This window comes from Polypterus senegalus, chromosome 13 (genome assembly GCF_016835505.1).
Source record: "Polypterus senegalus isolate Bchr_013 chromosome 13, ASM1683550v1, whole genome shotgun sequence".
In the NCBI taxonomy this organism is placed as follows: domain Eukaryota; kingdom Metazoa; phylum Chordata; class Cladistia; order Polypteriformes; family Polypteridae; genus Polypterus; species Polypterus senegalus.
In genome coordinates, this window is record NC_053166.1 from 160622889 (window position 1) to 160650702 (window position 27814).

Consider the following 27814-nt stretch of genomic DNA (forward strand, 5'->3'; position numbering starts at 1 on the left):
GGCTGATAAATCTCACAGTATATGCAAGATAACAAACAGGGAGCACCGGCCAAAAGACACAGGAGGTATCAATTATCAGTCCTGCTTACAGATCTGCTGGGTTTCAGTTTCTTAAGTGACAGGAGGTATTGTTTCAAATCATTTATGAATCGTGTGTGACAGACGGGGGGCGCTATCGCTCCCTTGAACCCTTGTCCAAGACGCCAGATAAAAGTCCAAAGTAATGACTTTTTATTAATCAAAAGTGCACAAAACACCCTCCTCTCCACAATCAGCAATAATACAATCCTCCACTCCCAGACGCGTTGCCACCCAGCTCAGCTCAAAGTCTGGCATTTCCCAGAGTCCTTTTATATTCCCTGACCTGGAAGTGTTCCCAATCCCCAGTCCATGTGATTCCTTATCACTTCCAGATCAGATAAAAGGTCTTCTTCTTCTTCTTCACCCCGGAAGCACGTCACTTCCGCTGTCACTGTGACGCACTTCCGGGTCATAGGGCGCGTGTGACTCTCTGGGCCTCCCTGCAGCGTCCTCTGTTGGCCTCTGGGGTATCCAGCAGGTTTGTAGGGGAAAACTCCATAATCCACGATTCCCTGCTGGTATCCGGGGCACCTCCATGCTGCCGGGAGAGCTCCATCTGGTGGCCTGGGGGTACTGGCCGGGATGACAAGCCGGCCATAGACCACACATGAAAAAGCCAGTTTGCTGTTTCTTCACTTCCTTCAGCGTATATGGTGTTCAGCTGAGAGAATGACAATGTTAATCATATCAGAGACAGATGGACGGACATCGTTATGTCACCCAACACACACGTTTATTATATAAAATATTTACAATTGTTTAGTGCACAACCCAGCGCCTCCAGCACCGATCCCCCAAAGTCCAGGCCTCACTCTCCAGTGCCTTCCTTCTGGCCGCCGCCGATCTTCTCTCTCCAGACTCCAGTCCTCTTCCTCCCGACTCTCGCTCTCAAATGCAGCCCGGATGGGCTCCAGCTGCTCCCCGGCAGTCCCCCGTGTGGCGGAAGTGCTGGCTGCGCACCCGGAAGCCCCTCTGCATGTCCCCAGTCTTCTTCCCCCCCAGCACTTCCTGGTGTGGCGTAAGTGCTGAGGTCCCGGGGCGCCCCCTGGCGGTGACCACGGGCCCCTACAGGGTTGAGCTTCCAAGCTTTGCACCCGTGGCTCTCAACACAACCAGGGCGGTCGCCCCCTCGTGGTCTGGCCCTCCTCCGGTCCTCCTGGGCATCCCGGCTGGGTACCACCCTCAGTCGTCCACCATGCCACGTAGAACATAACATGAGACAAGTCAAACTGTGGGATATCTTGAACCTTCAGTGATAACCAGCTGTGTATCTCGAACTAAAATGTGGCCGAAACAGGACATGAAAAGAACGAGTGTTGTCATGTTTCACAAGTTGAATCACAAAAAGGACACAGGCCCACCTCCAACTGAAATCTTCTTTTTAAAAGTCCTGCCACCGGGTACATAGCCTATTAATGTGTTTCTTTACATTAAATTAAACAGGCCACTTAACAAATTTGGAAATAAGCCTTTTCCATAATCGACTGATCCCCATTAAAAAACTTGCAAATGCTTTCCTGAGTTAAAATCATGGAAAAGAATGGATTTCAAATTTGCTCTAATAACCTTATTATTACATTTACTATCATTTAGATTACAATTACCAGTTTTTACGTTTGGCAACGTTGGCTTGACTTCTGAATATAACATGACGTTGTACTGTAGATGAACTGTCTTAATGCCAATGGGACTGCCTGACAAAGCTGCCTGTTTTCTGTTTGAATACGAATCAGGATCATCTCCGGACAGAGGAGCAGCTTCAGCGACAGACTGAGGAGACCCCACAATATGTGACTCGGGGGGTAAACGTTAACATCATACAAAGTTATTGTCTGTTATACCTGCATTGTTATCCCTCTTTAATTTAATATTGTTCTTTATCAGTATGCTGCTGCTGGAGTGTAGGAGTGTCCCCTTGGGATTCATAAAGTATCTGTAGCTGCGTTTTCCCAAAATTACCAAAGTTCAGCAGATTCAACTCAAAAAATGGGATTCAACAAAAGCCTGACGCGCAGAAATGATTCCACAGACAAAATGTCTTCGTTTTTTAAAAGTTTAGTTAAGTTTCAAAGTAAAACAGTTCACGCAAAAGAGAAAATTAAAATATCAAATTAAAAGAAAAAATTCATGTTAAGAAAAGTTCAGTTCAAAGCTCAAATCTTGTTACATCTCAGATCGTTACATTTCAAAACGGTCAGAAAACTGTATGCTTATCCCGTCCCTGAGTCTTTCAAGTCCCTCTTTGCTGAGCGTATTATCACACCGTTACTCAGTTATAGTAACTAACTAACTTATAGGGGGAAAGACTACACCAGCAGCAGGCCCGGCCTTAGGCATAGGCGAAGTAGGCGACCGCTTAGGGCCCCCGGCCCGCCCCTCCCCGCGCATGTTTAAATCACGTGGGCCAGCGGGGGCGTGTCCGCGTGGGCGGCTGTCTAGAAAAGCGGAGCGGTTTGAGTCAAGATGGGTCGAACGTTCACATCAGTGAATCAGCCCTCATCATCATTCGTCGAAGAAGAAGACAAGATCTCATAAATCCTTCCACCTCGTCAGTGGCAGCAGGTGGCACGGGAGCGGGAAGGCAGAACCGCAATCTGAGTTGCGAGAACGAACGAAACCCCTGTCTGTCAGTATGTCCTCGAAGCGTAAATATAAGCCGATACTGATGCTTTCATTGCGTCTCAGAGCTCCGCCCCAGGGGCCCCTGACCCCTTTCGCCTAGGGCCTGCCAGAAGTTATGACTATGAAAGAAATGTATATCTGTTTAAATTAAGCAAACATTAATATGAGTTTAACTCAAACTTTAACTTTCTAAGATTGGCTCTTACAGTATATTTGTTTTTGTATCAGTATACTGCTGCTGGATTATTTGAATTTCCCCGTGGGATTAATAAAGTATCTATCTATCTAATTTAAATTTCTTCATAAAGGACATATAATCCAGCAGATTACCTTCTGAGTCCAACAAATCAGTTACAAACAAGATATCTCTCTCAAGCCAGTTTCTATCAAATAATGACTTTCTATTAACTGTTATCACTCTGTTGTCCCATAGAGGGGCGGCACGGTGGCGCAGTGGGTAGCGCTGCTGCCTCGCTTCACTTCCCGGGTCCTCCCTGCGTGGAGTTTGCATGTTCTCCCCGTGTCTGCGTGGGTTTCCTCCCACAGTCCAAAGACATGCAGGTTAGGTGTACTGGCGATTCTAAATTGTCCATAGTGTGTGCTTCGTGTGTGTGTGCCCTGCGGTGGGCTGGCACCTTGCCTGGGGTTTGCTTCCTGTCTTGCGCCCTGTGTTGGCTGGGATTGGCTCCAGCAGACCCCCGTGACCCTGTATTAGGATATAGCGGGTTGGATAATGAATCCATGGATGGATGTTCCATAGGGTAGACATGTGGGGGAGAAAGGTTGTGTGTAAAAATCATTTTCCAGAAAAAAAGGATCTGTTTGTGGAAAGTGGATAATTTAACAGGAATTTTACTAATCTCAAAGTCGCATTTTAGTTGAAACTCAATTCCTCCTAATTTTTTAAAAATAGATCTGGGTATATGAAACCACATGGAATCGGATTGTGACAAACAAGCTTAATGTTAAAGCTCCAGGTATGAAGGATTCAGAGCTTTGGCGAGTTTAGCCGCCGTCCTGCCCTTCATTTTTTATTTTCCTAAAATAACTGATCTCGCTTTCCTCTTCTCTTGTTCTGCATTTTGAAATTCACAGCAGGGCGATTTTTACAATTATAAGATATACTTCTGTTTTTGTATAGCTTGAAATGCTTAATTCTGTTTTTTAATTATTATTTTACTTTTTTTTTCTTTGTAGTTTGTTCTTTTTTTGTATCCTAATGATGACAAATAAAACAAGCAGACCTGACACCGAATGACGAACTCCTTCAGAGTCGGACCCATTCATTAGTAAATAACGGATTAAATAATCAGCAAATCTTGCAAAAATGTTGTTAAAAAGTAAAAACGACATTAACTATATTATATTAAAGTTGTAACAAACGTAGTTTTATAATTTCCACATTAACAGGTCAGTAACAGCTCAATTAATTTGCCTAGGAGTCCAGTAAAATAAAACTTGCAGTCATAGTGTGACCCCAGGACCGCTGCTGTAGAGGATGTGCAAACGGGGTGACAGAACAGACCCCCGAAGGGACCGATGGATCAGGACATTCATGTCAGATAGACGCGTGTCTTAAGCAGGCCCCCCCGTTCATCATGAAAAGTAAAAAAAACTAATAATGATAACGTAAAATAAATGTGTCCACTGGTCTGTGCTATACATTTGTTTTCTGTATGGTTCCAATAACTTTGATCATTTTTATGGTCAAAATCGCTAAATGTGCGCATTTCCTGTTCAGATAAAGGGGAGAAACGCGAGGTGCGCAGCGACGAGCCTCACCTCACCTCGGACTGTCACACACGGGGTTGATGCCTGCGATTGGCGGGTGCCTGTCGCTGTCCCTCTGTATGTCACCAATATAATGTTTGCAGACACGTTTATTATACACCCGGACTTTCCACAGTCTGGCCAATATCTTTAATGAATGTGTGTGACATATTTATTGGTCTTGCTGATCGGACATAAAACCGCAGTGAAAAGGCACAAGGCGAGGCAGACAGTACCGTGGCGCCCTGCAGGGGGCGCATGTGAGCCAACAGGTGCTCGTTGCTGCTGTTCTACGCAGGGGCGCCAAGAAGTTAGCGACATCAGAAAGTCACGTGCACTGCAGCGGGTCGTTTATTTGTTTTTTTTTTTTGTTCCGACTGACTGCCAAAATGGAAGATTAGGATTTTTAAAACTAAAGGAAAATAACGAGGACTTTTACAAGAAAGTGATGGAGATTTCCATGGAGAAGGATAGGCGCATGGACTTCATTTACAAATAAAGGTAAAGACCAGAAACGGTTTTCAATTTTATAAAAAATGGAATCAGGCCAAGAAAAAAAATAATCCAAAATTGAACAACTAAATGTTGACCTTATATAAAATATTCTTTTGTTTTTCTTCTTATCCTTTTGTTGAACAGTCAGTATTAAAATTGATTAAAACATTAGAATTAGGCGGCAAGGTGGCGTTGCAAGGAGACCTAGTAGTAAGGAGACCTGGGTTCGCTTCCCGGGTCTGCGTGCGTGGGTTTCCTCCCACAGTCCAAAGACATGCAGGTTAGGTGCATTGGCGATCCTAAATTGTCCCTAGTGTGTGTGTGTGTGTGTGTGTGTGTGTGTTCGCCCTGCGGTGGACTGGCGCCCTGCCCGGGGATTTGTTCCTGCCTTGCGCCCTGTGCTGGCTGGGATTGGCTCCAGCGGACCCCCGTGACCCTTTGTTAGGATATAGCTGGTTGGAGAATGACTGACATGAATGACTTTAGAATTAAAAGCTTTTAAAAACAACTAAATATTTCAATTAAGGTCAAAATTGACATCCGTATTTTTTGTACACCACTCTATATTTTAATTTGTATTAAATGAGTTGGAATTGTGGAATTGCAACAGCAAATTTAGAAATGCATACAAATGCGCGCTCTCTCGCCGCTATAAATGTAACATTCTTTCTTAGCCAGATATGCGCCTTACTGATGTGTGTGTAAAGAAAGATGATGAGATATGAAACATAACCAGTAGTCAATGTGCAGGCTGTCAATTGAATAGTCAATCAGCCACTTTTTGGGGTTCATATATTTGTAAATCTGACTGTGAAGGAGTCACAAGCCATGCACGTCACTGGTCTTAAACGCACATTCCCAAAGGTAAAGGTGAGTTTTAAGGTAACAAACAATGCAACATGGCATACCTGCACAATAACGTCAGTCATCTGTTTCGAGCGGCTTCGCGTTTAGACGTACCGCCAATTTCAGACGCTGCTCTCGCGCTTGCGCTTCCACTCTCGATTGATCGCCCCTTCTAAGTATAAGTCCCGCCCCTGACGTCACGACGTGCCTACGCTTTCCCCCGAAATCGGCGCGTGCGCCCTCTCTCCTTCCTCTTTCCGCCATATTGCAGAGCTGGTAAGGTTGGCGATGCTGACTGTGTGTTTTGAATCTTTTTAATATCTTGGGCATCCCTGACTTTTGTAGGGCGCTGTGATTAGAACCGTAAGCACCGGATCCCGCTCTTTTGAGCTTCCCGAGTTTGTGGGGCAAACGCCGTCGCCAATTTGTAAAAATGTCACGTATCGTGTTATGGGGGGTACAGGCACTCATCCCCCGCCAGCCTTTTTTTTTTAAAGGATTCCGGCGCACGTCCTGAGCCGGTTAGCCTGTTATAAATTGGCGCAGATGCTCATTTGGAGGGTTGTCGGGTTTGTCGAGGTTGTTGGACGTTAACACGACACGTACGGGAGATGCGGCGTTATTTCTCGGTCTCCTTTCGTTGTGCCTCCCTTCCCTTGAAGAAGCCGAGAGTCCCGTTTTCGGCTGCGGCCTGCAGCAGTAACGTCGTGAACCTGGCGAGCCGTCACGGTCACCATGTGTTGTCTTCGCGGTGTTGTAGCACTTTGGCCTATTGAAGTTGCTGGATGGTCTTGCAGTGTTGCTTTTTAGTGGAACGTTAATGCATTTCGGGGGCCACGCAGGGCCTCGGCTCTGTGCTTTAGAGAAGGTGACATATCAGAGAGCAGCACCGCATCTTTCTTGGGTTCTTTTCTGACCTTTCGCCTTCCATACTTCGAGTCTTGTTAGAATTTGTACATCGAGTAAATTCACTTTATAGATGGTATGCAGGGTAACACTGTTGAAGGAAGATCACAGAGTCTCAGTTATTTACTTGAATTTCCCTCGTGATTTATGAAGTATCTAACTGTTTACTCCGTCTGGTGCCCTTCTGGTGCACTGTGTGACGAGTACTTTATGACAGTGGTCTCAAACCGGTCCTGGAGGGCTGCAGTGGACACAGGTTTTCATTCTAACCCTTTTCTTAATCGGTGATCTGTGTTTCCTCATAATTAACTCCTTTTCCTATAATTTGAATGGACTTGTTCCTCTGCATTTCTTCATCGCTGCTCAGAATTGCTTCATTACTTTCCTTAAATGGCACCCAAACAGAAATGACATGTGGAGTGAGGGAGCCAACAGAAGGCCAGCCAAGTCAGGGCCTCAGACTCCAATCATTTGCTTCATTGTTAATGGAACCTGTTCTTTAATGTCATAGCATTGTGCGACATTTCGTTTTCTCTTTTCTAAGAGCACTGCTAAAATGTTTTGGGGGTCCCAAGCAGAACAACATTCCTGAGACCCTGACCTTGTGAGTTTCCCCTTGGGATTAATAAAGCATCTTATCGAGCTTTATTTTCAGATATTGTGTGATGGACGCCAGTTGTATTGGCTCATTTTGTATCTCGTGATTGATTGGCTGCTAAATTAAGAAAAAAGAAACAATTAAGGAGTCGGCGTCTTCAAGAGCAAGTCAATTCAAATTGATGAATTCTGAAGAAGTGAATTAGCATCAAAAACAGGCCAATAATTAAAAAAAGCATTAGAATGAAGACCCGCAGCCAGTTTGAGACCACTGCTTTATGCTGATGTCAAAAGCCTTGTCAGAATGTTCAGAAGACCTCTTTATTGCAGTAATGTCCTGCTGTATGTTCTTGACGTTTCTGTTACAATTTTGATTCCCCTCCGTTGTACAGCAAACTTTCTGTATTACTTGCATTTTTGGTGTGGCGTAGAATGACTTGGTGGGTTTGACCCCACAAAGGATCCTGGATTTCCTAACCAGCAGGTCACATCACCAATGCCCCCCACAGGTGCCTCCACTATTGAATTCTGGAGGTGGTCTGTGACGTGCCTTTCTACTGGTGGTGATGCCGGTTTCCATTGCACAGTCCAGATCCATGCACTATGATCCTGTGTGAGTCGGCCATAATAAGAATTGTCTGATTAATAGATGGTCAGGATCTTTATTGTAGTAAATGTGATGAATTTTAATGATTTTGATTTTCTGTTTTTTTTTTTTTTTTCCCCAGGCAACATGGTGCGCATGAATGTCCTCGCCGATGCGCTTAAAAGCATCAACAATGCAGAGAAACGAGGCAAGCGCCAAGTCCTGCTCCGGCCCTGCTCTAAAGTCATTGTACGCTTTCTCACCGTGATGATGAAGCATGGTGAGTCCCTTTGTGTCTTTAAGGTGTGAGTGCCCAGCTTTGTGGGCCTGGGGGAATTAGAAATGCTTTTTTGGTTTCCACTCCAGCTTGCCACATAATGTTTCAAGAGTGTTGATTAGTGATGGGAAGTTCGGATCATTTTACCGACTCGGACCTTTGAATCTCGTTCAGCAAAATGAACGAATCATTTTTCGAGTCATTTCGTTCAATTCTCTTTCCGCTCTGACTGAGTTGGTTAAGATCATGGGGCTGTCACGTGATGAACGAATGGCTCGAAAAACCCGAAAACTCGAAACAGGTGAATCAATTCCAATACAGAAACTATAGGAAGTTGCGCAAATCCGCAGGCACGACTGAACGAATCACTCTCACGAGACGACTCGTTCTTCCCGAGTCACATTAAAGATTCGTTCAAAAATGACCCATCACTAGTGTTAGAGGGGCTTCTTACTGCTAAGCTTGTGGTCTTATTGTGGATCACAATGCCCCGGTGCAGTAACTGGTACACTGTGCCATGTAAACTGGTGTCGAGACATAAAACAAGGGTCCTGACTCTCTGTGGTAATAAAATATCCCCGGGCACTGGGTGTTTCCCAACGTCCTGGCTAAACTGCCCACCATGGCCTGAATATTCTTAGCTTCCTAATCATCCCTAGTCTGTAATTGGTTAACAATTTGTCTTAACCCCTTTGATGCCCAATAGCCAGTGTGTGGTGAGTGTATCATCCGCACCATCCAGGTGTTTGCTACACATTGGTGGTGGTGGTGGGTGTAGTGGCTCCCCACCGTCCGTGTAAAGTGATTGGAGTTGGTTAGATAAGTGCTGTATAAATGTCCTTCTCTAATTCATTCAGATGTGTTTAAATACACGTTTATATCTTGGAGGATAACAACAGTGACATATCATCATATACGTATATATACTTATTGTTCAAAAAGCTGTGGGTCTCTAGTTTCTAAGTTGGATTTCATGTTGGGCTTCCCCTTCATGGATACCATTTTACTTTTAGAAAGTGCTTAATATTTGTCAGTTTGTACTTTTGTGTAGTTTTCATTTGGACTCTGATCTCTGTTGTATTGGTGATTCTAAATTGGCCCTAGTGTGTGCAGACCCCTGTGACCCTATTTGGATTCAGCGGGTTCGACAATGGATGGATGATCTCTGTTGTGCGTTTTGGATATTCAGTTCATGTCATTTCATGCCTTGGATCCCTGGGAAGTGCCATAGAAATTCTGGGATTTTCCGCAGACCCTTAATCAGTGGTCCCACCCCACCCTGGTTTGTTAGGTTAGCGGTGTCGCCTCTTGTGCCCATCAGTTCTTATTTGTTACACAGCTGCCCACCAGAGTGAGAGATTGTGTTCCTCTTCCTTGTGGCCTTCCTTGGTTTTGTGATTGTTATCACCTGTGACTGAGGGAACTGGTTAGGTAGCACCGTGACAACTCGAATGCTTTATTTTTAAAATGTAACAGTTTTTTCTTTTTCTCCCATCAGGTTATATTGGCGAGTTCGAGATAATCGATGATCATAGAGCTGGCAAAATTGTTGTTAATCTTACCGGCAGATTGAACAAGGTAGGCCTTTGGTCTGATCGCACTTTGGTGTGTCAGTAAGTGTTTGTGCCTGTGACGACTCGGTGATCGGCGTCTTTGAGAGGAGTTAAAGGGATACTCCATCCAAACATTTTTTTGTTTTCCCATATGATTCGTAGTAATGGCCTAGAAAATGTTTAAACTTGCATTATCGTGGATAATGAAAATGACCAAATTTATGGTAGAATACAGGCTAATGGTTATCAGTGCTGTAAAACGAAAAATCTCCATGTGGGGGAAGAGAAACTCGTGTTACTCTTCTAGCGTAATCCACATGTCTGTTATCCAGTCGTTTGCTCTCAACATGCAAAACGCATGCATTTTTTTTTTTTTGTTTTGCTGAAATAGTAATATTGTTTAAAAGGGACAGAAAAAAAAGCACAAATCACGTGGGACTGAGTTTTTAAATTGAAGATCCACCTCTCCTCCACACCCATTGGTCAAGAGTCCTTCCTTCTGTTCAGAGTTTACGATTGTGGTTTGTGTTGCCTTTTTACACTGCATGCCACAGATGTCAAACACCAAGCCTGGTGGTCCTCAGTGGCTGCAGGTTTTCATTCTAACCCTTTTCCTAATTAACTCCCTTTCCCCTTCATTTTAATAGCCCTGTTTTTAAGAATTCACTCCTCTGATTTGATTCGTTTCTTCATTAAATGGCAGCCAAACAAAAACAGGCCGACAGATGAACAGCTAAATTGGAACGTCAAACTCAAGCCATTTTCACGCCAACCAGTTTAAAGCACATGTAATACAAAACATTAAGTCAATAATCAAACTAAACTTACATAAAATAGGACAAGATGGCATACATCAAGGGTGTCCAACTCTGGTCCTGGAGGGCCGCAGTGGCTGCAGGTTTTCATTCTAACCCTTTTCCTAATCAGGTTTCACTGCTAATGAACTCCTTTCCCCTTCATTTTAATAGCCCCATTTTTAAGGATTCAGTCCTCTGAATTGATTCTTTTTTTAATCATTCAATTTCAGCCAAACAGAAATGAGACCTGAAATGAGCCAACAGATGACCAGCTAAATTGGGGCTTCAAACTCCAACCACTTTCTTAATGAGGAGCCGATTCTTGCTGTTAATTAAACTCATTATGTAATTCCGTGACTTGTTACTGCTCTCATTCTGCCACAGCACACATTTCCAAAACTGTTGATTTTTCTAAGAACACCATCAAGATGTTTTGGTGCCCTGAGAGATCCTCCTTACCGAGACCTCCACTTTCTTTATTTTCAGATCTTGTGTGGTGGGCACAGGTGAGCTGGTCATGTGGCAACTTATTTTGTGTCTCATTATTGTTTGGCTGCTAATTTAGGAAAACAAAACAACTAAGGCGGTCGGAGTCAAGTTAATTAAAATAAAGGCAAAAAAAAAGTGTTGGTCACTAATTTAGAAGATGGTTAGAATGAAAACCTGCAGCCACTGCGGCCCACCAGGCCTCTGTTTGCTGACATTTCCAGAGGCATTGATTTATTAGCAAAAAATCCATGTGTTTTGTACGATATGAGCAGATGACTAGATAACGGACATGTGGATTATGCTACATGAGTGCCGTGAATTTCCCCCCAGGGATGTTTTTAGATTGTTTAGCCATTTTACATCATTGGCCACTATTGGCTTCATTCTATCAAAGAAAACAGGAGATTAAAGATTGTCTTGGCCATTTAAACAAAACAAAAAAAAACACATGGGGTTAACAACACAGTGGCATCACTAGGGGGTGCAGACAATCCTGGCTGTCACAATCAGAGGGGCACGGCACCCAAATGACTGCCCATAAAAGTGTTTTGGACTGATTCACTGAAGGTGACACCACCACTCTGTAAAACGACGGGAGTTGGTCAAGCTTGATGAATCGATGGAGCGTTTGTGGGTTAAAATCGCCAAATGGACCAAAGCCAAACCACTGGTTGAGTGTCCACCATTGGCATTTACTGTGTTGAATTAGACGGCCGGGTGTGTGTGTGTGTGCGGACGGGCGGCATTGTTTCAAGCGCAATCAACTCTCTGTTCGTCAAGTCACCCAGTGTCCTGTGGGAGTCTGAATTCACCGTTGGTTACCACACTGGGTGATACCAACCCTAGTGATGCCACTGAAGTGACATCAAAAATGGGTGAAGTGTTCTTTTAATGTTCACATTCACTTTTTTGGGTAAAACCTTTGTTTACCACGGATGGGATGGGTTGTGTATTTAAGTGAAGTAGTGGAGTCATTTAATGCATTCTGAGTATCTTCTCGCGCCCGTTTTCTAAATTGTATTGACAGGCGTGCCTACGTTTTGTCACGGAGTCTGTTCTGGGATATTGTATTGGGGTCGGGCTCCGGTTCATACTGTTAGGCCAGGCTGAGGTCAAGATCAAATTGCAGAATTTGTGCTGTGCCTTAGAAGGAAAAACTGCACACGTGAATTTGTCTTGGGGTGCAATTGATGGAAACTAATCAGCAAATTCTAAAGGTGGTTCTGGAGTTCAGGCCATGAGGTGGTCCCCCCCGTGGCTGCTTGTTTTCGTCCTAAACAATTTCTTGGTGCTTCTTCCTTATTAAAGCAAGGCGTTATTTCCTGCTTTCTTTTGTTTCCGTGTCGTCGTTCCAGAAATTACAAAATGTCATTTGCTGACTTATAGATGGAAAATACGAAGAGCTTTTAATTAGGTTACATGAGGAAAAAGTAGCTTCTGTATCTGAGCTTTTTAGATTGTTTCACGTCGCATTTCCAGGTGTTTTGGTAATTTAAGTTGCATTATATGGCCAATTCGCCTAAATGGTAAAACTCGGGTGCTTTCAGCCTTCCAGTACTCCGATTACTCCACAATCTCCATTGACAAACGTTGGCAGTAGAATGCATCCCACTCCGCTCAATATCTTTCTAGCACAGCCAGAAGACGACGCCGCCTTTGCCACAAGTCAGTATGTGAAATTTTTGCTTTGCTAGATCTGCCCAAGTCAACTGGACATGGAGTGGAAGCGTCGAGGAGCAACAGCCACTCGGCCATAAAGTGCTAGTGCTGCTGAATGCCGAAGCATGAAAAAAAAAAAAATGGCCTCTTCCTCTGTGGTATCCCAGAGTTCCAATCCGCCCCTGGAAGTAACAAGAAGTGTGTGCTGGGAGCCTCATGAAATGTTTTTCCATGTCCTAGCCTGTGAAATGACAAGTGTTGGTGGGAGTGGTGTAAAGCCAAGCAGCCGGATACACTCGAGTGATTATTCACACTTCACTCACTATCTGGCCGAATCGGAGTTTGGCTGATGCCAGGAGAATGTTGCCTTCCGGACTGCACAGTGCCCACTGTAAAGGTTGAAAAAATGGCCCTGGGGTGTTTTTCAGGTTTTGGGCTATGCCACTTGGCGTCATCGAAGGGTACCGTTGTTGCTTCAGCATACAAAGAGAGTTCAGACAATTCCAACTTCGTGACCATAGTTTTTTTTATATTCCAGCATAGCTGGAATTGAGACATGGAGGAACACGAGAGGCCTGACTTGAACCCTGTTGGACACCTTTGGGGTGAATTGGAACGCCGATTGCGAGTCCGGTCGTCTTGACCTCACAAATGTCTTTGACACAGTGGGCACAAATCCCCAACTCTCAAAAATCTTGTGGAAGCTTGTTTTGGGGGAAACACGTCATGTCAATGCCCATGGTTTTCTAGTAGGATGTCTAATACGTTAATATCGGCTGTGGTGGCCAGGTAATGTGCGTGCGGGTGGGTTTCTGACCTTGCAGTAGCTACAGCCTTTCAGCATGAATTGTTTGCTTCCCCAGTTTCTGCTCTGATTGTTAATTCTCGTTATAAAGAAGCTTTATTCTCGGGAGGGTTTGATACCACAGGTATTGTAGTGTAGTTAGTCCTAATCCTCTTTGAGAACCGAACCTCTTAAAATGTAGCGTGGACCCCCAAGTTAGTGTCCAGTAGTAGCTTTTGCAAGGCTTGCACCCTATTTCACTATCTGATTCAATTTCAGAGTTACATTTGTGGTCGTGTGATGGTAAAACCAAATAGCATAGAAGGTGAAATGCAGTGTCTCATTCATGTCTTAACGCCTCCTTTCTTATCTTGCAGTGTGGTGTCATTAGCCCTCGATTTGATGTTCAGCTTAAGGATCTTGAGAAGTGGCAGAACAACTTGCTGCCCTCTCGTCAGTTTGGGTAAGTGGACATTTCACACGCAAGACCACCTCCCTTAGCCAGGCTTCATCTGTGCCCCCATGAGTAGCTGCCTCTTGTAATCTGTTTTTAAAGGATTCAGTGTATGACTGCGACTCCCCTTTACGGCAGTGAAGCGGCACATCGGATGCCTTTTTTTTGCTTTTTTTGCTTTTTTTTTTTGGCCACATTTACCTGATCGGTTTGTCTCGGTAAACTTCAGTAATGTCACATTTGGGACAAAACCTTCCTTGCTGTTGATTAAAAGTAGTTTCCATTTTATTTATAATGAAGGTTATGTGTACAAATTATAGCTGTCACCAGTTGAATTTGGTTTGACTGACTTGTGCTTTACAATTCCCTCTGTTCTTTAATCAGAATATCTTTATTGTCATTATAACAAATGCAACGAAATTAGGTGCAATCCCTGCGGTGTCAAAATATAAATAAATATAATTACAAAGGATAAGAGGGAATGAGGTAGAACACAAACATTCAACATAAGACCTTATTGCACGTGATGTCAACAAGTTGTAGGTGGCATTCAGTGCCCTAATGGCAACAGGGTAGAAACCGCTATGCTGTCTACAGTGGAACCTTGGATTTGCGAGCATAATTTGTTCCAGAAATGTGCTTGTAATCCAAAGCACTCGTATATCAAAGCGGATTTCCCCATAAAAAATAATGGAAACTCAGATGATTCGTTCCGCAACCCAAAACTATTCATATAAAAGTGATTAATACAAAATATAAAGTAAAAATACATAAAATAAATTAATCTGCACTTTACCTTTGAAAAGAATCCTGGCTGGCGTGAAGGAGTTTTTTTTTTTTTTAAATTATTAATTTTATTACAATCCATACAAAACAATCAAGTTTTTACAAAAAGAAGAATTGAGTTAAGAACAGATCAATCCCCACCCCGAAGGGGAGTTTCTAAACTCTTGGGATTCCACCCAACAGTACAACAACATTTATTTCTATAGCACATTTTCATACAAACAGTGCTTTTACATAATAAAGAATAGAAAAATAAAAGACACAATAAGAAAATAAAATAAGTCAACATTAATTAACATTGAATAAGAGTAAGGTTCAATGGCCAGGGGGGACAGAAAAACAACAAAAAAAAACTCCAGACGGCTGGAGAAAAAATATAAAATCTGTAGGGATTCCAGACCATGAGACCGCCTGACCAGTCCCCTCTGAACATTCTACCTAACATAAATAAAACCGTCCTCTTTGGATTTAGGGTTCTCACGGAAGGACTTGATGATGATGATGATGATGGTGGTCATGTAGACTTCTGCCTTTTAATCCATCCATCATTGTTGGAGCATCACGAAGCTTTGAGTAGGTGGAGGTGGCGCAGGCCACCACCACAAAGAAACCGGAAAAAGAAACCGAAGAGAGAGTTGGGCTCAGTACGGATTTTAGAGCCACCATGAGTAGTTATTATGAAGAAGATTATGAGTACGACACGCGGAAAAGCGTCCTGAAGCGAATCTGAAAAGATCGTGGACATGCTGTAAGCGCCTGCTGTTGGTGGGTGATACAAGGAAAATTATAAATGCAGGGCAGAGTATTACTTGACCACTAACCTGCACTGCAGCCCCCCCCGACCCTGCTGTGTATAGGAGAGCGGCAGGTCCCGCTACAATAACCGCGCTGTTCCTGTGTCAAGCTGAATAAAGCTGGTGTTGCTATAGTACTGAGACTCGGCCTCCCGTTTTGGGGTGCAAGACGGGGACTCGCGTCACAGCACGCACACACACACACACACACACACACACAAATGGTCACCATGCTATAGTAAACGGTATAAGCTCGTATGGATGTTGACTATACGAGTGAGGCACGCCGACTGAGCCCGAAAATGGGGGATGATTACCCACAATCCCACTACAAAAAAGATAACCATCAGTTTAGTTGTGATCATGTGACGCTCGGCAGACAGTGAATACGGACCACTCGTATTGCTAGACCTCATTCGTTTATCAAGTCAAAATTTATTACAAATTTTAGCTCGTCTTGCAAACCAAGTTACTCGCAATCCAAGGTTCCACTGTGTTAGTCTTTGTTTAACACACTCGTGTTTATAACCTGAAGAGACGGCATGGTCGGACCTTTAGTCGTCTTCATTTTTGGGGCTGCAGCCCATGTTGGACCCCTTCCTCTAGAACAGTGCTTCTCCAGTCTTCTGTTTCGAACCCGAACCCCCCGCACGTCTTTTTAGATCCTCCTCTTCCTCCGCATCATCCAATCATCTTTTCCTTTCTCTACACAGTCTTCCTCTTGGTCTTCCCTGAGAAATCCTCTTCACAGCCCTCACTTCTGTCATCCCTGGCTTGTGTCCTGCCCCTGCTAATTTTCCCCTTTTTATTTCTGCCAGTATCCCTGGTTCTTCATACACGTTCTTTGGTTTCTCATTGTTTCTTTCTCTCCACGCTGTGCCTCTGCAGATCTTCCTCTTCCCCTCTCTGTAGTCTTTAGACTAAGGGAGTCTTTTACATTAGTATGTAGTCGAGCACTTACACTGGATCTGCTGGCTGCTCTTTTAGTTATGAAGCGTGTGTTTTCAGGTTCTGTTTAATAAAAGCAGCGCCTGTGTACAGTGTTTGGACTGGAAGACTTAGTAGCACAAAAGCACCCTCTGTGGTTCACTCCCAGCTCCAAGTGTGGCCTCAGAGAAGAGGATATGTTAGTGCTATTGTTTTCTCAGGCTGTTGTTTTTCTGGATTGGCTTGTGGTCCTGGTCTTGTCAGCACTGGACTCTTACATTAGTTGATTAAACCAGGCCTCGCTAAATTAGCATTGCGGTTATGTGACTGCCCTACAGGACTGCCAAGCTCGATCTGTGTAGACGTCTTGTCAGACATGTTTTTTCAGTTCATAGAGGTGTGTGAGGGTGCTATTAAAAGTTTGCTTAAAGCTGTGCAGAACCAGCATCCTGCTTGCGGAGTCTGAACGGGCAACATGAGCAACCGACAGAAACTGATGGGTACCAGTTGGAGGAAATCGCATGAGGGCCTGTTGAGTGATAGAACAACTCATGGTATCAGTCAGCTGGTTTGATGGCAAAGACTTCTGCCAACTGATTTCTCATTTTCAGTCGGGGTCCTACAGTCCATCTAGAGGCACAAAGGTGCCATATGGAGAAACAAAACATTTTTGGTGAGAAAAAGGAACTTGCCCTAGCCAGCAAGTTCACACTCCAAACTGCTTGTTGGACTGTGCTAAAAACTGAGAATTAAATCAGTATGACATGCTCTGGGATAGAAGAAGACTGGCCCTGGCATCGGCCAGATTTTACTGCAAAAAAACCACAGCTGTCCACCTTGCCATTTTCATGATAACTTGCAAAATGTTACTGCTAATTCTCAAACTACACAAACCAGTCCTTGCTAGCCTGCTTCATGAATACATGAGAAGTCAGTGATTTAATGGCAGAGTTTACCCAGCAGCACCAAATATACAGGCCTGATGGTTAACAGACTGTGCGCTCTGCTGACTACCAAGGACGTCCATTCCATCATCTCCAGTAATGTCTGGAGACCGTTTGTGATGCATTTTCACTTAAAGCTTATTCTTGTTTTTGTAACACACACACACACACACACACACACGCACATATAGTGGTGTTTCTCTCTTAACTGTTAAACGAGTCGTCGTACATTAGAGCATCGACAAGTGATTAGAAAACATGCTTAAATATGCGTCCATTGCATCAAGTCCAGAACTTCCTACTTGTTTGTTTGCTCTTATTGACGGTCGCCGAGTGTAGTGTGATTTAAGAACAAGTGGGGCTGCCCTTGTATCGGCTACCTCAGACCCCTCAGGTTTGCATCCCATCAGTCATGAGTAGAGTCCTTGGCTTCCTCCTGATAGTTGTGGTCCAGTCAGTAGTGTTAGGAGACAACTGACGGTGCTTATTAATGTCGATCCCAGTGGGAGAATTTCAGTAGTGCAGGAGAGGACCAACCAGATGATGATGATGCCTGCATGCAGTGCCATCCATAATGTTTGGAACAAAGATGCCTCTTTTCTTAATTTGCCTCTGTGCCCACAGTTTTAAGTCTCTTATCATACAATTCACGTTTGATCAAAGTGCACATTCTGAGATTTGTATACGTTGTGGGTTTAACTTTTTGTACGTGGTCCCGTGAAACAATTTCCAGACCAGTATGAAGTTTGGGACACAGAGGTGGTATTTTTTATTAAAGTAGTCCTGAGTAGTTCTTTGTTTCTTATCCCTTGCACACAGACAGCTTTACGTCTGTGATTCCTAGCCGTCACCAGGTGCCAAGTTACGTGCTCTGCCAGGCCTCTACTATTACCATCTGAAGCTTCTTCTGTTTGTTTCAGAGGCTTGTTGTCCCCTTAAGCATATGAAAGGCATGATGCTCGCCTGGGTTTTAGATTGGGTGAGCGACTTGGCCATTCAAGACTCTTCCAGTTTTTAGCTGTCGCAGTATATTTAGGATCATTGCCTTGTCATAGCATGTCCATTGAATTTTAAGGCATTTGCTTGAATTTGAGCAGATAAGATGATTCAACCATTATGGAGGACGCTGCATGTCTAGTGGGGAGAATGTGTTTGTTTGACAGAGGTGGTGACATGGAGAGAGACGGAGTTCAATGCTGCTGTCATTCAGTTCCACACTCCTGATTTTTGAATCCTGTCTCGCTTGCTGCTTAATTGGATTTTGCACTTTCTCTCCATCTCTCTGGATTTTTCTCTGGATATCTCAGTCCCAGTCACAAAGCTTTGTGTGTGTGTGTGTGTGTATATAATGGTGGCTCTCAAAATAACAAGGTCATGAGACCTGCAGGGGACTGAAAGTCCATCCAGGTTGGTTCCTGCTTTGAACTCTGTGTTGCTGGAGTAGGTTTCAGCTTCTTGTGACCCCACATTGTGTAAGCTGGTCGCTTTACCTGTGTGTTGATCAGTTAGTAAAGCAGATGGTTTGGGGAAGTTCTCAACCGGCAGGTACTGCAGATAACCGCCACCGGAGAATTTGTTGAAACTCTGTTTTAAGTGAAAATGTAGCCTACCCGTGGGACGGTAGCTGCAGTCTCTCAGAGTCTTGACTGACATTTTCATGCCGTGTGACACGCATTTTGCTGCTGTCCTTGAATGTCCCTTTGTTGTGTTTGAATGTCCTGAGGTAGCTTAGCTAATAGATCAACAAACTGGCTTCAAGCACTGAGCGTTGTCTCCCCTCGTTTGTCATATTTCTTGTGTTCTGATTACTTCTTAAGCTTTGTGATGGAGACAATCCCAGCTCTGGCCCATCAAGCATCACCAGCAGTACAAGTTATTTGAATTGAAATTTTGCTGGCGACGCATCTCGTTCTGCCAGTTACTTGTGTTGAAGAGCACACTAGTCGTTTTCACTGAATCACTCCTTAAATGTTCCTACCCCATCTCCTTGTTCGTTCGTTTTACATCCTAGGTGTATCTGACCACCTGTGGTATCTTAAGACCTCCACCACGCTCACACAGATATATTTAGAAACCTCTTTTGGTTTTTGTCCTTCTGTCCACACTGAACAGATTTTTTTCAAGACGTTGTGCACGTTTGTGGTGTCAGATGTGCAGCATGGTGGTGGCTGACTAGTCAGGTCGGTAGACATCACCGTGAAACACACCGATTGTCTGAAAACGTCGTATTGGTACAGTTGTGGTTGGGAATTTTTCTTTTTATAGCTCGGACTGATAGTGTTTCTGAGGGCCGTTGTCATCCAGACATTGCAGCCTCCAGCAGTTGCCCCAGTTCAAATCTGGAAACTGAGAAGGCGTATGGCGCAAGTCCCCAGCGATACACACTGAATGAGGAAGGTGAAGACGTAAATGTCATGTGAGGAGGCACTGCCTTTGCTTTTTCCCTCCGTGATCTTCTCTTTCCTGTCTGAACTGTCCTTTCCCAAGTTGTTTGCATCACCTGACTGGTACTGCACATTGAGACACTCCGATGCTTTGCTGTCATTTATTTGCACAACTCTGCCAATTTCCCAAGGTCTTGGCAGCCTTCTACTCCTTTAAAAGTAGTTGGATTTTTGTCTTCCTTCTCAGAGACGTCCGGTTCGTGTTTTCCCGATTCTTTCACGTTTTAATCACCTTGGGTTTGCTCCGCAGTGAAATGGCACACCTGGCTGATGAGCCGCGTATACCCAGTAAGACAAAGCGTTTTAGGGGTTTCGTTGTGGCTGAAAGTGTTGAGGAAACGAAAACGATATGAAAACGCCAACGAGAAGTTTAAAACCGAAGCATCATTCTCTACAGATACACCACAGATGAGATGTTTGCTCTGAGGGTGTTGATGGAGAAGTTGAGAGAAGAACACAAGGAGTTGCATTGCGTCTTTGTGGACCTGAAGAACGAATATGACAGGGTGACTGAGAGGAGTTGTGGTATTGAATGAGGAAGTCGGGAGTGGCAGAGAAGTACATAAGAGTGGCATATGGATATGTATGAGGGAAGTGTGATCATGGTGAGGTCTGCAGTAGGAGTGACGGTGGTGGGATTACATCAGGGATCGGCTCTGAGCCAGTGGTGATGGACAGGCGGACAGACGAGATCAGACAGGAGTCCCCGTGGACTGTGATGTTTGCTGATGACATTGTGATCTGTAGTGAGAGTAGGGAGACACTGGAAAGGTGGAGATATGAGAGGAATGAAGGTCAGTAGGACCACCAGGACCGAATACATGTGTGTGAATGAGAGGGAGGTCAGAGGAATGGTGAGGATGAGGGAGGTGGAGGAGTTTAAATGCTTGGGATCAACAGTACAGAGTAACGGGGAGTGAGGAAGAGAAGAAGAGAGTGCAGGCAGGGTGGAGGAGAGTGTCAGGAGTGATTTGTGACAGACGGATATCAGCAAGAGTGACAGTGAAGGTCTACAGGACGGTAGTGAGACCAGCTGTGTTATATGGGCTGGAGACGGTGGCACAGGAGACAGAGCTGGAGGTGGCAGAGTTAAAGATGCTAAGATTTGCATTGGGTGTGACGAGGATGGATAGGATTAGAAATGAGGACATTAGAGGGTCAGCTCAGGATGGACAGCTGGGAGACAAAGTCAGAGAAGTGAGATTGTGTTGGTTTGGACATGTGCAGAGGAGAGATGCTGGGTATATTGGGAGAAGGATGCTAAGGGTAGAGCTGATAGGTAAGAGGAGAAGAGGAACGCCTAAGAGAAGGTTTGTGGATGTGGTGAGAAAGGACATGTAGGTGATGGGGGTGACAAGGACTGGCAGAGATGGCAGAAGATGATCCTCTGTGGCGACACCCTAATGGGACCAGCCAGAAGAAGAATTCTCTGATTAATCCATGTTTGTGTGGACTAAGCAGAGGTCCTTCATGCAGGGTTTTTTTTTTTCCAAATCTAAATACAGTCCTCCTAGATTTGTTTGAAACTTGACAGTTTGGATTTTTCTTTACTTTCACCTGCAGGCGTGTCTTTGTCGTCTGCTGCTGCCGCCTTACATCTCCAGAGTCCGGGGGATCAAGTCCTGCTCTTTGGAGTTTGCGTGTTCTTCTAAGGCCTGCATGGCTTTTCTTTCCACATTCCAAAAACGTGTGTTGTACAACCTGCTGACTCTCTTGGCCCCACCGTGTCCGTGAATGTCCCCTGCTGTGGACTGATGACCCGTTCTCAGACGGCTCCCTGATGGATGTTTGCTGTCTGGGTGGTCATTTATGTAGGCTCTGGGAAAGCTGGAACCTTTTCCTTGAACACAGTGTGCTAGTAGAGCGGAGTGCTGGGCTGAATTATTGTATTTGATTTTTTAAATTCCTCCCCTGCTGGTTTCCATTGATATCTCTGATCACCCTGCCTGTTCTCCCACATACGTACGTGTCCATGACCTGGTCCAGTCTCCTAAGTAATAATTCAAATGTTAACAGGTGCTTTGTTTATTTTAAAGGAAAACGGACCAAACACACAACTAAAGAAACATCTTAAGTTCTGCTTTAAAGAAAGTGAACAGGGCCTTTCAGACTTGTGTTTCTTTGTGTATTTGAGTCACACTTCTGACAGACTCTTAATCTGTTGATATCATTCGCTAGCCTGTCTGTCTGTCTGTCTGTCTGTCTGTCTGTCCGTCCAGGATTCCAGATCACCGGTTGACCTGAAATTTGGCACACATGTACTACGTGACGTCTACTTGTCCGCTTTAGGGGTGATGATTGACCTCCAAGATTATTCCTCTTTTTATTTTAATTTTATTTTATTATAGAATTCACTCTTGGCAGCGTGCATCAGGGCAGCCGTGTGGCACATGTGTACGGGCGCCGTTCTTATTCCCTACCACTTCATATCTTAAATCATTCTTGAGGCAGATTAAAGAAATTAAGGAAAACGTACCAAGTAATTGCAACCCAAACTCTGACTTAGTCAGTTTTAATGTGAAAGATGCCGACAGGAGAAGAGAAGAAGCGGGAAGCTAGGGTGGAGAAAAGAAGAGCTGCTCAGGAAGCGGCAAGCACGTCAACTTCTGAGAAAACGAATGATAAACGTACAGAGAAAGAAAGAGGAGGAAAACTGGGAATGCTCAGGTCAAGTGTATGCACTGCACGTTATCATTGCAGCCGTGCGCCGTCACTGGTTATTTCATAAATGTCTTCTGTGAGACTGTGCCCTAATCAAAGTGGAGCTTATTACGATCAAAGAGGAGCAGATGATGTTACTTGTCTGGACTTTTCAGAAAGCATTTCAGAGGTGCCACCTGAGAGGTTGGGCATCAAATTAAAAGAAGTGGCAGTTCAGGCCAGAAAATGTCTTGGGTGTCCCGCGAGTTCCCGAGTAAAAATAACAAATTCTTGCTGGAACCCCCCCAATAATCATCAATCCCAAAACAAGGAAGGTGTCTCTGTCTGCGGCTGCCATTTTTAGTCGTACAACACAATTTATTTTTGTATAGTAGTCCAAATTCACACAGAGTGCCGCAATGGGCTTTAACTCTTGTAGGGTAGGGGGAAAAATGGAAGAAACCTCGGGAAAGGCCCTTCAGAGAGAGACCCCTTTCCAGGTTGGTTGGGCATGCAGTGGGGGTCAAAAAGAAGGGGGGAGGGGTCAGTACAAGACAATACACACAACAGAACACAAGTCATCCTCAATACAATATAATAGTAAAATAAAAATATTACAAGTACAGAACAGAATTTAACAATAGATGATATCACGTAATAGGATTTGGATTTGTTTTTTTTTAAGTACTGGAGACCTCGGCCATCAAGCCGCCTCCCCCTATTGGCCATCCCACAGCTGAGCCAGCCAATCCGATTTGTAGTTGTTTGAAGGAGATGAGCAGCCTCTCGTCACACCCCTTCCTGGACGTCCATCCATTATCCAACCTGTTATATCCTAACTACAGGGTCACGAGGGTCTGCAGGAGCCAATCCTAGCCAACACAGGGTGCAATGCAGGAAACAAATCCCTTGGCAGGGCACACACTGTGGGCAATTTAGAATTACCAGTGCACCTAACATGCATGTCTTTGGACTGTGGAAGGAAACCCACGCAGACACGGGGAGAACATGCAGACTCCACGCAGGGAGGGAGGACCTGGGAAGTGAACCTCAGGTCCTTCCTGGATGATCTTTCTTTTTCTTTGAGTTCATCTCCGAACTGCTGTCAGATTTTTTTCCCTCTTTGTCATGTAAGGAGAGATCATTTAATTATTTTGTATGAGCAGGTGTCTTGGACGTTTTGAGGCCGGGGAGGTGTGCGTAGCGTCATTGGTTCACATTTTGTAAACGTCCCTCTCTGCTTCTTTTCAGATACATTGTTCTAACCACGTCTGCTGGCATCATGGACCATGAAGAAGCTAGGCGAAAACATACAGGAGGCAAAATCCTGGGATTCTTTTTCTAAAATACGTCAAGCCATCTGTTAATAAAAAAAAAAAATCCAGTGGACTGTTGCTTGTTGTGTGCTGATTTCCGATGGAGCGTGCGACGCACCTGAAGACTCTTAGGGAGGTTTAAACGTTCAGCTCTCCTCCTTCTGGGCCTCTTTCAGGAAGTCCTGGGTGGGGTGTCATAAATAAGCGCCGTGTGCCCACCTCGCCTTGTGCGGTCTGATGTGTGCCGTTTTGTTTAGGGGCTCGAAAGTCAGACGGGCCAAACTGGTAAAAGGTAAGCAGCTTGACCGGCGACCGGCTTCCTCTTGATGAGGCCCTTGAATTTTAGGAATTACGGGGGGTCCTCAGGTTACAACGTCTCGATATACGACGTTTACAACGCTCACTCCCATAAAAACTTAAAAATAAATAAATAAATTGAGATGCGAGTGTTTTGGCTCACTCTGTTAGCGTCGTACTTACAGACTACGTGGGCGAACAAGTGTGGTTGTGTGCGGATGAAGTGTTCAGTTTGTGTTGCTTTGTTTTGGGCCTCAGATGGCAGTGCTTTGAAGAAGAGGAAAGTCATCCTGATGGAAGTGAAATTCGACACTGGAAAGAGATCTGACGGGATAAAGGGAAGGATTGTTTTTGTTACTACAGTACGGCAGATTTACGTCCTTTGCTGTGGTTTAGTTGTGTTTTTATGGTCTAGATTAGGATTTTGCGACTGTGTTAGGGTAGGGGTGGTGAACTCCGGTCCTGGAGGGCCGCAGTGGCTGCAGGTTTTCATTCACTGCTAATTCAATTCTTTTCCCTTCATTTTAATCTCCCTGTCTTAAGGATTCAGTGCTCCGAGTTGATTTCTTTGTTCATTAAATGAGATGTGAAACAAGCCAACAGGTGACCAGCTAAATTGGGGATACAAACTCCAACCAATCACTTTGTTAATGAGAAGCCAGTTCTTGCTTTTATTTAATTCCACGGCTCTCATCCTGCCACAGCACACGTTTCCAGAACTGTTGATTTTCTGGTTTTTTTCTAAGAACTCCGTCATAATGTTTTGGCGACCCGAGAGATCAGCCTTACTGAGACCACCGTCGCCCTTCTTTATTTTCAGATGTTGTGTGATGTCACGTGGTGGCTACTTTTGTGTCTCATTATTGTTTGGCTGCTAATTAAGGACAAAGAAACAACAAAGGGACCCCCGAGTCAAGTTAATTAAAATTAAGGCAGAAAAAAAAAAATGAATTGGCCGTAAAAAGTGGTCACTAAGACGACGGTTAGAATGAACACCTGCAGCCCTCCAGGGCTGGGGTTGGACACCCGTGGGCGAGTAGGAATGCCACCCTGTCGTAACCTGAGGACCCCCTGTGCTGAGTGAGCGAGTGTGTATGGAGTGTGCGTGTCTGTTAAGAATTGCATACTTGAACTTTCTTTCTTTTCCTCCCTCTGCATTCCGTGAGATTGCTCTCTCCGCGATTTAGACATTTTTATCAGAGAAATTGAGTTTTTGGGTTAAACCTGCCAGGAGTGTTGCGTACCAAAAATTGAGACGCCGCCGCCGTCGTCTTCTGAGGGCTCACCTTCAAGAGGCGGAGGACGGCAGGAATGACCGCAGATGGACACTCTGCCCTTTCAGCTAACATTTCTATTCTGCAACGCCAAGACACACCAGTGAGTTTAAACCCACGTCTCCATATGGGGGGTTCGGGGTCTCCATACAAACTAAACTGATGCTTCATCACAGCCAAGCGTCACTTCCAGAGGTTGCCGTCTGGCTCTGTTAGTTCAGCCTGCTGCGTCGGCCTCCAGAAGGTCAAGAGAAAGGGAGAGGCGGCCCGTTGAGGAGACGTTTGGGCACCTTGTGCAGCTTTTGGTCCGTTTTGGGGGGGCACACTGTGTGTATTGAAGCAACAAGGAGCCTGAGAGTAGAATCGCAGTCCACGAGGGCACAACATCGTCTTCTACATTACGCTACTGTGGCTGTCGGACCAGGATGTTAAATCACCTGTAGTTGGCACACCGTTTGACTGATTGACCTGAACGTTGGTACTCGTATACTACATGACCTCTGCCATCTGCTTTCGGGGTGATGATTGACTTCCAAGGTTATTTCTTTTTTTTTATTTTATTGTAGAATCAACTCGCGGCAGTGTGGCACATGCGTACGGGCGCCGTTCTCCTTCCCTACCACCTTCGCCATCACTTCCCCGAACTCTTCATATCTTAAATCGATCTTTAAGGCAGATTGAAGACTTGAGTGCCAGCTTAAGTGAAAAATTAAGGAAAACACACGAAGTAATTGCAACACAAACACGGACTTGACGACAGAAGAGAAGCAGCAGCGGGCCGCTAGGGTGGAGATGAGAAGAGCTGCTCGGGAAGGAACAAGCGCATCAGCCTCTGAGCGAACGAATACTAGACGTAGAGAGGATGAGAACTGTAAGTCGCGCGTATTCACCGCACGTTCTCGTTCTGGCAGTGCGCCATTGTGCTGACTAATAGTTGGAAAGAGAAAGGAACGAACTACATAACAGACCGAGAAAAAGACGCTGCGTTAAAATGTCAGTCAGTTACACTCTAGTATTGTCTATTAGCACACTGAGGGACTGATGGGTATGAAGGCTCGCTCAGGTAGTTGTGAAAGGCGCTATACAGATTGTGTAATAAATGCATTGCTTGTGTCGTCACTTCCTGTATTGCTCTTCCTTGTGTGTCTGACCACCACAACAGAAGGACCTTCTCTAAAGCCCCCCAGAACTGCAACCACCTGAAAGCCAAATGCAGTAAGCAGTCTGAGGATCATGAAACCAAATACAAGAGGAAGTGGCACATAAGAGGGCCCTGCTAATGCCACCGTGCTTTGGAAGTGGCACACACAGAGCCCTCCACTGACCCCTGGCGCTGCCATGAGGCTGATTAAAGCACCTGAGGCCTGTAATCCAGTTAGGGGGTCTCACTTTTAACAGAATAAATTGACCGAAAGGAGCTCTTAACAATAATGCGATAAATAACAAATAAAATTAAAGGCAAAATGATTTCAAAAATAATAAAAAGGCCCAGGGTGAGATCCACTGCAGGGCGCCTGGCTAGTGTGCGGTGGTCTCGTCCCGGGCCTTTGTTGTCGTTTTTTCTTGATGTCTGTTCAGACCTCAGCCCCTTGTTGTCAAGTTTGGCCCACCCAGGGGTGTGCGCTGATGGAGTGGGCCTAATAAAGGGCCTGTCCATAGATCAGAGTAACTTTAAGGTGGGCAACATCCCTAAACGTAGTGCACTGGTCAGGCCAAGTGTCTCCCGCCAGGCCCTGCTGTCAACCGGGTGTTGGAAGTGACAGGTGCCATCTTGTCCTTCATCTTTGGTGGCACCGGACATTAATCCCTGAGGCTGCCAGTCCAGTTTCAGTTCTTGCATCTGCCCCCCACCAAGCAGGCCACCTCACTCTTGGCGCCAGCTGTGCCACGAGGGGTTGCAGACTTATGCCATTCATCTGTTTTTCTACCCAGTTCAGGGTCCAGGAAGATGGAGCCGATTTTGAACGCGTGGAGTGCAATGCCAGTCCATCAAAAGCTGCACTCCGCAATGCCAACTAAACCACAGCCGTGAGATTGTGGCATTCATCATTGTGCCAACCTGATGATACGAGTGACCGCCGTCTCCTTCCATCTTTCAGACCTGCTCACCTAGTGCTGAGCTTAGGGAACTTCAGCAAACATCGGGCACAAGGCAGTTTCGACCCATGGATAGGGTGCCAGTTCATCATCAGGTGAAAACACAAACAAATCTCGGGTGCCAATTTAACAGCACCGAACCACCTAACCTGCATGTCTTTGGGCAGTGGGGGGAAACCCATGTGGACAAGGGGAGAACATGCAAACTCCGTGCAGGGGGCACCCTGGCTTCCTTAGTTGTTGCCATAGTGCCACCATGCTGCCCTACACGCCTGTAAATTTGTCATTTGTGGCCACTGGGTGGCGCTGTCTCCTCTCATCGTCGCAGTTGCCTTCATGCCCTCTCCCCCTGCTTCCCGTTACACACTCGAGAGCGGGG

At 45.0% G+C, this 27814-nt stretch overlaps 1 protein-coding gene across 1 annotated transcript; it reads left to right on the forward strand.

The window, feature by feature from the left end:
• Positions 1-6021: 6021 nt before the first annotated feature.
• Positions 6022-23840, forward strand: rps15a (ribosomal protein S15a). The gene is made up of 5 exons (XM_039774497.1): positions 6022-6090; positions 8046-8183; positions 9679-9758; positions 13840-13925; positions 23703-23840. The coding sequence occupies exons 2-5, from the start codon at positions 8051-8053 to the stop codon at positions 23794-23796; spliced, it is 393 nt and encodes a 130-aa protein (XP_039630431.1). The 5' UTR covers positions 6022-6090; positions 8046-8050; the 3' UTR covers positions 23797-23840.
• The last annotated feature ends 3974 nt before the right edge of the window (positions 23841-27814 follow it).

What these genes read in the sequence shown, in the direction of transcription:
- rps15a (XM_039774497.1), top strand. Translation starts at nt 8,051, where the DNA reads ATGGTGCGCATGAATGTCCTCGCCGATGCGCTTAAAAGCATCAACAAT. An exon ending in CACCGTGATGATGAAGCATG is followed by an intron (nt 8,184 to 9,678) that starts GTGAGTCCCTTT and finishes TTCTCCCATCAG; the next exon opens with GTTATATTGGCGAGTTCGAG. An exon ending in CTGCCCTCTCGTCAGTTTGG is followed by an intron (nt 13,926 to 23,702) that starts GTAAGTGGACAT and finishes GCTTCTTTTCAG; the next exon opens with ATACATTGTTCTAACCACGT.